The sequence below is a fragment of the Protomyctophum bolini genome (assembly GCF_963924005.1).
Source record: "Protomyctophum bolini genome assembly, chromosome: 19".
NCBI lineage: Eukaryota > Metazoa > Chordata > Actinopteri > Myctophiformes > Myctophidae > Protomyctophum > Protomyctophum bolini.
This window is the reverse complement of record NC_137880.1, coordinates 18934054-18948628: the sequence shown is the minus strand read 5'-3', so window position 1 is coordinate 18948628 and position 14575 is coordinate 18934054. Positions and strand designations below refer to the sequence as shown.

At 40.7% G+C, this 14575-nt stretch overlaps 3 protein-coding genes across 3 annotated transcripts; 1 reads left to right on the top strand and 2 right to left on the bottom strand.

The window, feature by feature from the left end:
* Positions 1-681: 681 nt before the first annotated feature.
* Positions 682-4295, bottom strand: grcc10 (gene rich cluster, C10 gene). Its single transcript, XM_080790438.1, has 4 exons — positions 4265-4295; positions 3790-3843; positions 3350-3526; positions 682-1221 (listed from the first exon to the last, which is right to left on the bottom strand). The coding sequence occupies exons 2-4, from the start codon at positions 3839-3841 to the stop codon at positions 1082-1084; spliced, it is 369 nt and encodes a 122-aa protein (XP_080646564.1). The 5' UTR covers positions 3842-3843; positions 4265-4295; the 3' UTR covers positions 682-1081.
* Positions 4296-4388: 93 nt separating this feature from the next.
* On the top strand, positions 4389-7416 carry saysd1 (SAYSVFN motif domain containing 1). The gene is made up of 2 exons (XM_080790431.1): positions 4389-4837; positions 5188-7416. The coding sequence occupies exons 1-2, from the start codon at positions 4619-4621 to the stop codon at positions 5509-5511; spliced, it is 543 nt and encodes a 180-aa protein (XP_080646557.1). The 5' UTR covers positions 4389-4618; the 3' UTR covers positions 5512-7416.
* Positions 7417-7826: 410 nt separating this feature from the next.
* Positions 7827-14284, bottom strand: bpnt1 (bisphosphate nucleotidase 1). Its single transcript, XM_080790829.1, has 9 exons — positions 14199-14284; positions 13023-13144; positions 12382-12486; positions 11729-11836; positions 10809-10857; positions 9527-9618; positions 8970-9167; positions 8698-8803; positions 7827-8343 (listed from the first exon to the last, which is right to left on the bottom strand). Exons 2-9 carry the CDS (start codon positions 13140-13142, stop codon positions 8192-8194), a joined length of 930 nt encoding a protein of 309 aa, XP_080646955.1. The 5' UTR covers positions 13143-13144; positions 14199-14284; the 3' UTR covers positions 7827-8191.
* Between the last annotated feature and the right edge of the window lie 291 nt (positions 14285-14575).

The following is a 14575-nucleotide window of genomic DNA, read 5'->3' as shown; positions in this document are numbered from 1 at the left end:
AAATTGTTATGGCTGAGTAAAATAAAATACAATAAACACATTTTGCCTGAAAATAGATTACCCAGCTATGACCTTTTTCATGAAAAAAAATGAGTAGTGATATGGCTGACTGAGTAAAATAAAACAATCTACCTGAAAATAGATAGCTATAAGTGAAGAGCAATTTCCGCAATTTCCATTTCCGCAATTTCCTCCATTTCCGCAATTTCCATTTCCACCATTTCCGCAATTTCCATTTCCACCATTTCCGCAATTTCCACAATTACAATTTCCGCAATTTCCATTTCCGCAATTTCCATTTCCAACTATTAATGGCAGCTGGGTTTCATCATTCAAATAAAATAGAATTCTGTCCGTTTAGCTATAAAATGTCAGGGAATATGCAAATGTATTTCATTTGCATTGCATCCCCCAGTACAACTCTAATAGTTACTAATTACTTATAATGTAATTAAAGATAACTTCATTCAGATTTATTTATTTTTATTTCATTTTCCAGATCTTTTTTTCTTTTTTTTAGATTTTCATTGGTGGGCCAGTCATAATGGTCCCGCGGGCCTGATGTGGCCCGCGGGCATGAGGTTGAGTATCACTGTACTAGGCTATATCAATAATAATGCAATAATAAAGTTCTTCTTTCGGAAGTTGTTGCTCATTTACAGTAAAAATGAGTTCCATGGATGACATTTTCAAAGTACTTTATTACATATTGACAGGCAACTTTAAACAGCATACAAAATGGTATAAAAGATGAATAAAGAAAATGTTTTAAGGTTCAGTGACATGAGCACAATGGTAACGAATAAATACTGAAACATTAAAAAAGCAATTTACAGTAGTATACCTTTTGCCTGGTTGAACTGAATGGAAATCAGGATTGTGGTTGAGTTTTGAATAACATTTACTGCATCTGAATAGCCAGACATCCAAGCTTCAAACAACAAATCTTTATACAATTAGTAATTAATGATGGCTAGAGGGCAGTGCCAAAAGGTCAAAAGCACTAGATGAAAGTGATGTTCAGATTTGCCCATTGTCAAAGTCTTGCATCCATTCAGCAACACTAGTATTGGTACACATTTTACGATGCTGTTATGGCTCCCCCTATAGGTGGTGTGGAGAGCGGTGGCAAAAGGAGAGACTTTAGTTTGGCCGACATGGCTGCAATCTCAGGGTCCTGGGTCTCATACATTTTCACCAATCTGGCAAATTTCAAGACACCTGAAAAGGAAGCAAAACAGTCAATTTTCAACATGGGACTTTGAATCTTCCCATTCCACATGCTTTTGATTATTTTTCTTCATGCTATATTGAAAGGTAACCATACAGTACTTGAAATGAATGACTTTACTTTTCTTAGGCTTAACTGAGCACTGAATTCTTGAAAAGATGATATAAAAAAATACATACATAAATGGATGCACCTGGGACGTATCCTCAGTGATGTGTTTCGGGTCTCGCAACATCATACCCCTCACTCAGGTGACCCAGCCGGGAGTGATCAAGTCCCGACTTACGTCCCAGTAGCTACCCTCGATAAGTCCCATTAGGGAAAAACCAGGGCCACACAATCCGTTCCTCCTGAACTACTCTGCCGGGACTGGGAGGTACCATTCTGGGACATGAAAGGACTAGGCTCTGTGGGTTGACACCTGTCCGGGCCCCTCCTACGTCTCACCAGGTCCACTCCTGCTCTCACCAGGTCAGGCCTTGTGCGTTGCACCAGACTCCCAGCACCAGGCACTTTATTCAGGAATGGTGGATTCTCAAGCCGCAACGGTTCCGCAGGCTCCACCTTGCCCTTGGTGGTGCCGCAGGCTCCGCTTGAGGCTTGCATAGCCCTCCTAAAGGCCTCACCGTGGGTTTGTTGGGCTTCTTCCTCACGGAAGACACAGGCTGGGGCGCTAACCCATACTGCTCCCGGGTGCCGTCTAATTTCCGGCTGCCACCATAATTGCCACAATATATTCCACGTAAAACTTCTTTACTTAAGTCCTATTCATACTCCAGTTTTAGGTGATAAGGTGACAACAGTAAAAACATGTGTTTGGGTGAGCGGTGAGTCGCTTACCACCACGGTGTGACGTCATGTGGTAGTTTTCGGTGGTCACCTTATCACCCAAAACTGGAGTATGAATAGTTGAACAGGTCAGATCTATACACTTGGTCCGTGCTTTCCCCCTCTACACCAAATATGTGCAGAAAATATCTGAAGCCAGTAATTTGGCTATTTTCTGCAAATGTTTCAAGTGGTTAAATCAAGGAAAAATCTAAATTGGATCCACCTCATGCTTTTCTAAAATGAAAACTGTTATTCAAGAAGCCCTAATGTCTGTACCAATTTTAGTATAGTGTAACTTGTGCCTCAATATTTCCCTTTCTACAAGTAAAATGAATAAACTAATTGAATAGCTGTGTTGTACCGTTACTGTAAATGCACACTCGTGGTCGTTTTCTTCTAAAGGTACGACATACTGTGCTCTCTCCTCGTTGGCTTTCATCATACCAGCATAATGTAAATGTTCAATTGCAAAAACATTATGGAGAACGTAAAAAAAGGCATGGTTACATTATATATCACAACATTAAGTACGTTTTTGGATGACTGGTGACACAAAGTAGGGAAATGCATGAATTGAAATATATCGCACATGTAAGAAGTCTACAATGTCACACAAACATTGTCAGAGCATGATGTGTGAATGAATGAATGAACAAAATCACTAGCAGTACTAGTGGAAAGGTTATCTCACTGGTTGGTCTTGGGGAAGATGTAGACAAATAGACATGTGTCTCTTCTGAAACACGTATAGTCACCGGACACCTGACTTGACAGTGAGGTTCACCCTTTGTCAAGTCCCACCCGTGGTTGTGCCCCTCTTCACACCATTTGGTTGCCATTTTGTGGTTGGACAAAAAACCTTTCCCTCCATCCACTACCATAAAATAACGTGTTTTTCAGTTCCTTCGCATTTATATTCGGTGCATTCAATTCTTATTTTAAACTTGGTGTCAGTAAAAAGGAACCTCACAGGTGCAGCATGGTGACTGGGCATACGTTTGTTTTTAGTTTTTTCCCAAAAATTATGTTTTAGCAAATTCAACATAAACAAGGCGGAACCAGGGCAGAACAATGCAGAAAGAGTCTGCTGGTTAGTCAGTCAGGGACCAATCAGAAGGCTGACAAATGGTGTCACTATCAGCGCAGGCACATCTTCGAGCACAGCCACGGACAGAGGAAGCTGACCCTTACTTTATTAACAGGGTGCAGGTAAAAAGCGACAACGTTTCGATGTTTCAATTACATCTTCGTCGGGTCATAGCCAAGGGGTGTGGGGTGTTGACTCACCCTCTCCTTCATTGTTGAAGCCATAGGCCTTGATGACCTCCTGTTGAATCAGAGTGGCGACAGGGAGCACAAGCTGCAGCATCTTGCCCATGTCGTTACAGGCACTCTCTCGCGCCTCCTCCATCCGTGCCACGTTCTCTGGGACAGAGAATGCCTGGATGACCTCACTAAGCACCACTGCAACACATAAAAATAATATTAGAACACAATTAACAATTAATAATTATTAATTATAAAATAAACAATAACTGTGTACAATGATTAGGGTTTCATTTATAATTATATATAATTACAGTAGTAGCAAAGGTGTTATGTAGTATTATTTTTAGCACCATCACGGCAGACACATGAACTGTTTTTCATTTGTCTGATTAAAACACAAATCATTGTGTTGGCAATGGTGTTGGAAAATAGAAACAAACCAAGCACTTCATTCTGACCTCTTGCCTGCTCAACAGTAAGGGTGGGCTGTTGTGCTGGGGCTGAGGCCATGTCTGTGGGAAAATAATGACACATGACAAGTGTTTTAAGGTATAAACAGTAAACACAGTCTTACTGTAGCCGCAAATTGCGGAATACATCAGGTTTGTTGTTGGATAATTGACAATCCCTTTGGGAACATCACAACAACACCATGATTGACGGCTAGATTGACGATATGATTGACGGCTAGTACAACAGATTCACAAACGTTTTTATTTCATTTTTTTACGGTTAGCTTTAAGCTAAAATATATGAACTACATTTTCTTCCATACATGCATTTAGTTATCAGGGTCAGCTGAGCTTCCTCTATCGAGCTAAGCAACCTATATGAGGTTATGTGCAGTCAAATGAGCTGTTTAGATACGGTAAACCCGTTAATCATGAAATGTGTTACATTATATTTTATAAGTAATGAAGTAAGACAACTCACCACACCGAGATGAAAACGACCTAGCCCAGGAAGGTAAATAAAAAATCTGTCGTAAAACGCTATGTTTGCGGCAAAATGTGATTCTTTACGACACTAACGTTCTGCTTTCGGGTGCAAACTGGAATGAAAGGTAAACAACCTCCAGCAGTGGATATGTCCGCGTGTACAATCATTGTCTGATATATTGGATCTGCATTCTGCATCGAGGATAACCAACCGTATTTCATTCAAAACATGCTATGAAACATTAAGTTGTTACTGTTGATTAACGGAGCTTGAATGTGTGTTAGCAGCAGCTGTCTTCCCACCGCCACGTAAACAGAGCGGTTTTACACCCAGCTGTTAGCTTATGTTATGGAGCAGAAGCTTGCAGAATTCAGAGCTCGGAGGAGGGTTGCCAATGCTGTGACAAGTAGTGACTGTACTGTTCAACAACCAGAAACAGAAATGAAGGAAGAGAACACATCTGCTGCATCCGCCAGTGCAATAAGTGAACTTAAAGCTGTCGAGCAAGAACATGAACTGGAAGAAGACACTAGGCCTCTCATTTCCGGAGAGAAGAATCAAGTCAAGGTAAGTTAAATGGTGATACATAGGGGCTGGCACAGTAGATGGAATTACATTTCCACTGTGATCCGAGACGTTTTGATAACAGTCAGTATAGTCACACCCACCATACTATTGGACTTTTGTGTTATTTCTTTAAAAATCGGGCCTGTTCCAGGATCCATGACCCCTTTATGGTGCCCCTGATATAAGTCAAAGATTATTAAAAAGAATGTGCATCAAAACATAGTGCTCTTGTGGTTCAACTGAGCTGGACATGTGTCCCATTTGTGGGCCCCAATACCACAGTTAAACGTGTAAGTATTTTGCTACAGATGTGCTGTATTTGACATGACATGCTGTTATGTCCTCACTAGGATGGTCCAGATTGGCTGCTGGACAGTGCCCTGGGCCGGTGGCTGAAATCAAGACAGTTTGCATTCACAAATCTGACTCTGTTAAAGGTCTTACTGTGGCTGGTTCTTCTTGGCTTGTTTGCTGAACTGGGTTTTGGCATGGCCTTCTTCATCATCTCCCTGTTCTACTGGCTCTATGAAGGACTCCGGAGCCCGGCTGAACGCAAACCTGGAGAGATGAGCGCTTATTCTGTCTTCAACCCAGACTGCCAGCCGATCCTGGGCACAATTACTGCAGAGCAATTGGAAGGAGAAATGGGATACAGTCTACTGGCTGCTCACTGAAATCACACATCTTTAACGATTGGGATATATATTTTCAGTGATTGATGACCATACTATAAATCCATACAGATCAAACAGACCAGTGAAATTGGTTTCACACAATAATGTAACTAATGGTAAATTGACATTAAATGTCTGTCTATTTCTTGAAGCAATTTCATACACAAACGACAACAAAAATGACACGTCATGACTCATGACACAACAGCCAACCAGGTGACATCAAGGACCAAGACGACAGGAAAGGCACTACACCAGTGTGCAAGACATGACAAATATTTACCGGTAGTTGGATTCCCTATCACACAATTCATGCTTCAGTTAGGCTTAACTAGATGTTTCATCTACCCCTTCATTTTGTATGTTTTTGTGAAATAATTAATGATTTGTCATGGATTCATCTGATTAACCCTATCCCTATTCTGGGCATGTCATAGGCACACGCACACATTCAGTGAAAATAACTGAACATTCTGTGAAACTCTTTCTCATAATGCATTGCATTGTGACACTTGAGTAGGTGGTGAGGTGAAGAGGGAAAAAGGAGGGGATGCCAGGCAAGAAAGTATATTCTTTCTGTCGGGTGAAAACCTTGTTTGAAAATAGCCGACCAGACGTGTTGGAGCTTGTAGATATATGTAGTATTTTCACTACTTTTGCGTGACACTTTTAAGATGAAGTAAGGCATTGTATGTCATAAAACACCAAATTTATTGAGATTATCTACCAGTCGTAGATCAGCTATTTTCACTCCTTTTGTTTGACACGCTTGTACGATGGACGGCATTAATCTGTGGGGAAAAGGTTGACATATAGAGATAACAAGGTTTCTGCCCGACGGTGATGATATGCTCCTTATGAAAAGTGCATTATTTGTGTCATGAGAGAATGGAGTGCAGTCATACCAACGTTGTCTTTTTAGAAGTTGTACAGAGAATTATTGCTGAACCAGGACACACTATGTGAATCAAAACCACATTTAGATTTAGATTGTTGGGAAGGGAAACTAATTTGAATAACAATTTTGTATTGTTTTCCCTTCTGTGTGGTAATGTACGTGATGCCAACTTTTTCACATTTGACCGTCTGTCTGGCAAGGTACTGCAAAGTGGTAACAATTGATAACGTTACAATGTTTTAAAGGGGCAAGGCATCAACTAGTAATAGTGGCCTGTGTTTCTACAAGACTGTTTATCATGTCTGACCTGTTTAGCAGAATAAAATGCTCTAGATGGGAAAAGATACTTTTGGTGTTGGCAATAAAAATCAGATTTGTTTTTATTTCTTTGCCCAACTATACTACAATAGTTTCCTTTAAGACACACCTTACCGACACATCGTTTCTTTTTTCAAGATTTTGGGATAAATAAAGGGGTGACAATAAATGTAAAATGTCAAGTTTCTAAAAGCAAGCAAAGTGTCAACAGAATAACAATCTACAAATACACCCACTGATGATCAGGGTTCATTAAGACACATTTAGGTTCTTGTTGAAAACCATCTTTAGGAACATAATTTATATACACTTCACCAATATAACCAATAAATGAATCATTACTAAAGGTGTTTAACAAAGATATTTACTTACTGATGATGACTGCACAACAGGAGACAAACAAAGGACCATAGTATTTCTGAATTATGAACTCTTGCCACATGTTCTCAATCAACCTAATTACATTTGCTTCATTCAACCTCTGAAGCCTCAAAATGTTTTCCTCTTTCTACTACTGCTGATGCATTTTATTCAACTATGGTTTTAGCCAGGTCATATTTGAGGTTGAAGTAATAATTGGTGGCTATAAGGTTTTCATCTAGTTTGTAAAACAGTGTGGTATTATGACCACAATTTCTCTTTGATAAGCAGAATAAAGAATACCTGTCTGTATAGAGCGCCGCAGTCCCCGCCCCCTTTCAGAAAGCGAGTGGCCCAGGAAGTGAAAGCCCCATGCATTCTGCCATCGGCACTTTTAATATAATTTATTTAAAGACGGTTACGCCGCGGACAAAGCCAATTCGGATCGTGACGAATCATGACAATGAACACAATATTTTGGGCCGATCAAATAATTTATAAGACGAAAAATAAAACAAATAGTGTTGTCTCCTGACTTTCTTTTCTTCTTTCTAATGATTTGATCGTCCCAAAATATTGTGTTCATTGTCATGATTCGTCACGATCCGAATTGGCTTTGTCCGCGGCGTAACCGTCTTTAAATAAATTATATTAAAAGTGCCGATGGGAGAATGCATGGGGCTTTCACTTCCTGGGCCACTCGCTTTTCTGAAAGGGGGCGGGGACTGCGGCGCTCTATACTCATGGCATGCAGCATATCAAATCGATCAATTATAGGATTTAAGTTATACATAATTATTTTCTTGGTCCTGGTCAGTATCCTGAGAATTGCAATGATGTACAATGAAGGGGTTATTCATTTTGTTCTATGGAATGTGAAAATTCATGCTCTTCAGAAGTCAAAGCTCACAGTATGGTGATTTTTCCTTACTTTCATCCACCAATATTCCATTCTTCCACAAAACAGTCTCATATTAGTCTTGCAATAGACAAAAAACACAATTGATTTTATAAAAAATAAAGTAATTTGGAGATCTCTGTTTTGAGTCCCTGCAGCACCACAAAGTCTAATTTTGTCCCTGCACTTTCTGAGTGAATTTGACCTCAGTCTGACGTGAGGGCTTGCAGCACTGACTGTGGCACTCTGCTGGCATAGTACTGGTGGTTGTGCAGTGTAGCAAGGACCCCGGCAGAGTTCATGTGCTTAACGTTAGCATGGTAGCTGTATGCATTGCCATGCATGTCTGTTAGTTCTCCTGCAGAGGGAAAGAATGAGGAACCATATAAATATTTACGTACAAAAGATAAATCACAATTTTGTGCAAGCCTTGTCACAATATCAAGAACAGAAAATAATCTGAATTCCTATGTAATGTATGTAGAAGAAGCAACAGCATACATGCAGCTTGTTTGTCAAAACGTATTTCTAAATAATATATTTTTGTGAGATGTATTTTTTACACATTGATGGCACCAATACAATTTACTGTTTTATGTGGACTATGTATTGGGATACTTTTTTATAATAAGCAATAATACACATTTGGAAAGTTGGTACTATGACAGAACTGCAGGTGTTAATATGTGGGAAGGTTTCATTTTTTTCCTACCTCCCACGGCTCGCAGGATTGCTTCAGGACCACATGTGTCCCATTTCTTGCATCCTGGGCTGGCAAAGACATAGGCAGAGGCCTTCCCCTCAATCAGCTGAACAATCTGTGCAGATCAGATGAGGAATATGCAAGCAAGCATGTGCTTCAGTTCACAGTCATGAAATTAACTGTACTCAAACTCAATGACCACTGATGAATATAATTATTTTGATGATTTAAGGATTGACTATTGCAATTCATGCACATCAACTTAAACTTCATCTTCTGACCTTATTTCCTGCTCCACCCACTCTAATGACCTCATGAGGTTCCATGGCATCCACACAGTCTGTCACTATCTTGTTGCTATGGGAACGTGTGGTAGTGATGATGCGTCTTTCACCTGCGACCTCCTGAAGCTGAAATCCAAACGCTCCAAGTCCCGGTATTCCCCACAGAGTTCTCCCTAAGTTTGCCTCTGCTCCAAGCTAAGGACACAAGAGTGGAAGGTCTGAGGGAATTCTTTCAAGACACGCTTGCAGTATCATTCCATATACTACTGTACAAGGGTGTAGTGTGGATTAAATTATTGACTGGGAAAATTAAAATCTGGAACGCGCGCGGGGTGGGGGTCAGCGCAATGGTAATGATGGACCATTTAAAACAAAGGCAGCTTGCTGTGGTTCGCTACTAACAGAAATGTGCACACACAGGGGGTGAAGGGCTGCCAATGCAATTTCTTGGTTTTTTTTCACCCCTCTCTTTTTGAAGTTAGACTTGGCCAACTCTAAACTGATTGGGCCATGGCCCGGGTGGCCCAATAGACCCTACTCCAGTGCAACTGTACCTGGTAGTTGTAGAATGGCTGGTTAATGATACCAGCGATGGCTTTGCCTTTATATGCAATGCCAATGAGTACAGTCACATTATCCAGGAGCCCTGCATTTAAAAGACGAGACATTCAGTAGAGGGACTTCAACAAAATATGTTAAACACTAAACAGTTGACACCGTTGTAAATATACTTTTGTAGAATTGTCTTCCTACTGTGAGTACGCAAGTATTATGTCCTCCAGCTTGCAGCTGGAGGACATAAATAAGATACACTTAAAAGGGTATACTATAAAATGACATATTTTAGCTAGTCTTCCCTGGAGGCCTTTCATTGAAGATGCCCTTTTCCCCTGCCCAGTATGAGCCTATTATCTAGACAGACAGTCCCAGTGCCTTCTGTTGCCATACACAGAGCAGTACTGCGAAGCTGAGAGCTGTCCGACCCTCTCAGGGGCATCTGGGGGTCATCTGGGAGATGCAGACGCTTTGCAGCTGGGCAACAAGAATGAAATGAAAAGAGAGGCACAGAAGAGAAAGATAATGCAGGAATAGACAGGAAGCTAGATAGGGAAAAATCTTCATCATCAGTCGTGAATCTAAGTGCAAAAATGCAGACTGAAAAACCCCAAATTACTCCCCAGTCCCCAGAAAAGATTTTCAATTAAAACGTAGAGGGAGAAAAAAGAACTAATGTAAAGGGAAAAAATTACTTTAACACATGTGTCGATAAAACATACAGGCTTCTAGTTTGCTGCCGGTAAGTTGGCGGCTTGGTGCACTCGGCCAATAGCTACCAGTAATGTATCAGTAACACTTCCACGCAGGTACTAACAATTTACAAATTCTCCTGTTAGCAACAAGATTTCCAAGAATTGTGAGCTGAAACTGTCTCCATGGATGGACTTTCCTGATAATGCTATGTTAGCAATCTTTCTTCTATTAATGACATTATGATGTAGTGTCATTTACATCATAAATGCCGTATCTGCTAGTGTCAAACATCTGCCAATAAACATTAACATTACTGCCCTGGCTCAAACTACCATAATTTTCAGCAATATTACTACAGTTATAGTTGCTAAGGCCATATGCAATAAAGCCTGGAATGGATGTGTTCTAAAAGTGTCAGACACGATATGAGTGCCAATGCAATGGTAAACAGACAGAAAATGCCCATTAAGCATCAAGACCACAAGCTTCATAATTCAATAAACAGTCTCAGCTCACCAGGCCGAAAATATGCATGCACACCACACACGTGCATGCACAGATGTAATGAACAGGTGAAGTGCTTACCTTCTGTATATTCTTTTGTGCCATCAAGGGGATCAACCCACACAACCAGCTAAGAGAAGACACATTCAGAAACCGTATTAATTTCTGACCTTTTTAAAAAAAATAATAATAATGTTGTTAAATTATATATCACCTGAGGCTGTTGACCATCAGTAGGTAAATCCACATTGACCTACTGATTTAACTTATTTAAGGACTCCCAATCCCCTCCTGGTCACAGCAAGTGCACAGAACATTACATACGGAGTGTGTTGCTTGTAGTGTTTAAAGAGCCAGTAGCAACTAGCAAGCTGTCACTTCCCAAGCAATCTGAGAACCTAGATTGAAAAACAGCGCCCTCTTTTCCATTTAATTTGATGCGAGTCTGTCTCGAGAGTCTACTTCCCAAGTGACTACATCAACCCGCTGTTGACAACACTGACAAATTGAAATGTACATCAATCATTTGTGACAAAATGACTAGACATCCTTTGCAATGTGTAGGATGCAACACTGGTACATTTCTATTTATAAAACTATACTTTGTAAACTGCCCATGTACAGTACATGAAATAGGCTCACTCTCTCTATCTGACAGATTTTTAGGTTCGATGCCCCTCCTGATATTAGAATCTTGACTTGATGCTCAGCCAATCAAATAATTTCCGTGGTACACACAAAGCTGGGCATGCTAGCGCCCCTCAAAATTAAAATAAACAAAAAACATTTTATTTAAACCCTATTCCAAAACTTTCTACAACCTCACGTGTCACGCTGTGAGCTTGTAAATCAGCCTTTAAAAAGAATATTGTTGGAAATTGCTCAAAAATGGGACGCAGAGTTAAAACCTCAGGACACATTAGCTGCATAATTGTCATCAAAGAAGTCAATGACAGTTATATCAACCTGACCGATATATCGCTAATGCTCTTTACTGTTACCTCCTCCTCTTTGACATCACTGTACTGCACAGGGCAGGTCTTCTGGAGGATGTCTTCAGCCTGGCCATCTTCTAGAAGGTCTTCCTTTGCTTCCTCGTCTGGAAGATCCTACAGCATATGAAAGTTTAAAACTACACACAAAAAACACACAAAAAAGTGCTCTATAATAATTATTATATAGAGCACAACCTACAACATCGTGCGTGGCGCACATACTTCCAAGTAAATGCAAGCAGTGATAAGACGAGGTCAAGCCATAAAAGCCCCTCTCTTCACAGCGTCTCCTCTTTAAATAGCTGGTTGGAGACTGGAGATGACGCCACTTTTTTGTTATGCAGAAGGGGTTGTCTGTCAACGCTGTACTCCCACAGCCAACCATGCATTAGCAGGGTCGAGACTCCACACAAATAAATAGAAATGCGATTTCAAGGGTGAACGGTTAACCAGGCTACAAAAATCTTTGATGTCACTTTTTGGACGTAAATAAGTGGACAGATCATATAATTCATTCATTGGTCCAATTTGTATTAAAAAAATAACAAAATATAAATAAGAAGTATGCTTCTAAATCATTGGATTAATAAAGAAAAGTAATCAATAGAATCATTGCAAAGAAAATAATGGATAGTGTCATCCCTAATTTACAGACTCACCTCCTCCCCAATGATGGTGAGTTTAGGGAAGCGTCTAGATAGTGAGGCACAGATGCTTTGCTGGGCCAGTCTGTCAGCCAGGGTCTGCAGATCATTAACCCCAGTCTGTGCATGGAAATAAAAAGAAAAACTTTGTTTGGCAGAGAAATTACATTTTTTGTTGTTTTCTAATACCTGGCTTTTAAGTTCCAGTAAAAACATTTATTATATTATTATATTATTTAATATTATTAATATATTCCACAATGTCCCCAGCAGGAATCAAACCCAGGACCTTCTAGCTGTGAGGCGACAGCACAAACGAATGTGCCACCGTGTCCCCGAAAGACAGATGTTTCTAATTACACCAAATTAGTGTAACTGAGGTATGATTCCTATTTCCTACCTTATTGTTTAAAATCAAAAGGGCAAAAAGAATTTCAAATTCTTACATCCATTCATTGAGTGATTCTCGTGACTTGGTGCCATTTCTATGCACAGCATTTTTGCCTCCAGAGGTGCAACAGTTATTAATCAAACAATATTACAATATTATAATCACGAAAGAAAATAATTGACAGTTGCAGAGCCCTATACCGTAGTTGCCTCCTTTATTGACATAGATTCTAAAATACTAGAAAGTATTTTGAATCTGCTCCCACCTTCTGCACAATACCAAGCTCTCCACTGCGGAGGACGCTCCTCACAATGGAGCCAGCCTTTTCAGCCACAGCATAGGCAGAGGCCACCACTCGCATCACCACTGCAGGGTTTCCAGACATTGCTGATGGATAGAGGAGAGTCAGAAGGAGACATACAGCAGCATGTCTTACGGCCCGGGTTCATTTGACATTTTATGCTCTCAAGAGTTAAATTATTGTTAATCATCTGCATCATGTCGTATATTTTATACCATACAGGAGAGAAATGTGCACGGCAGACAGACGAGATGAAGTTCCATGATGTTTATTTCAACGAAGTACAGCTTACACTACAGCATAGACTCACGCCAGCCAGCAGAGTGGCTCACGTCTCCACAGGCTTGCGCCCAACTGACCAAGTGATCCTATCCTGGTTAACCTTTTAAACAGTTTACATGGGTGTAGGGCAGGGGTTCCCAAACTTTTTTGGACCAGGTACCCCTTTTGGGGTAGATATTTTTCCAGGTACCCTCTCATCTAAATGTAGACGTCTAAATGTGTACGTCTTCTCTTATGGGGGTCCCTGGCATATCTTTTCAAATGGGGGTCCACAGGCTAAGTAGTGTCAATTTGGGGGTCCTTGACATGAAAAAGTTTGGGAACCACTGCTTTAAACACTTTAGCACTTTATGAACATGAACAAAATAGATGGGTCCCCCCTGGAACTCCCTCAGGTACCCCTGGGGGTCCCCGGACCCCACTTTGGGAACCACTGGTGTAGGGTGTCGACTTTTATTGCATGTAAAACCAAAGTCTTTGATCAACCAGTCTGTCTCAAACTCCTTTAAAACAAAAGACATGCATGCTGCACACTCGCACTCACACACCCCTGGGTTGGGAACTTGGGACAAAGGACACTGTGACAGTCAAACTGTAATATCACGAATGAATGAATAACAGCTAACCTGGGAGGTTATAATAAATGGTCACTCAGGACAGAAATAATTTCGCAAGAGCCAGAGATAAGTATCACACACTCATTGAGGCATTATTGTACATGATTCATTTCATTCAGTCACACTATATTATAATGACGTGGTATGGCATTGGCAGCCTCTCTCATTGCATTACATGTGGCAGTGCAGTGATGGTTTAGTAATCGTTGGTAAATAAAATAATAGATAGATTGTGACTTGCCTGTGCTCAGTGTATGTTACTGTACAGTACAGTTTGATGACTGCTGGCGTGCCGTGGACTTCACTTGACTGTACCCAACCCGGAAGTAGCCCCCACAGTAGTTTGGGTGGTTAGTGGTTACATGGTCTTAGTGCCCGATGTGTTAGAGTTAGACCACTGAGGGTGAATTATCTCCCCCATCACACACACACACACACACACACACACACACACACACACACACACACACACACACACACACACACACACACACACACACACACACACACACACACACACACTCACACACACACACACACACACACACACACACACACACACACACACACACACACACACACACACACACACACACACACACACACACACACACTAAT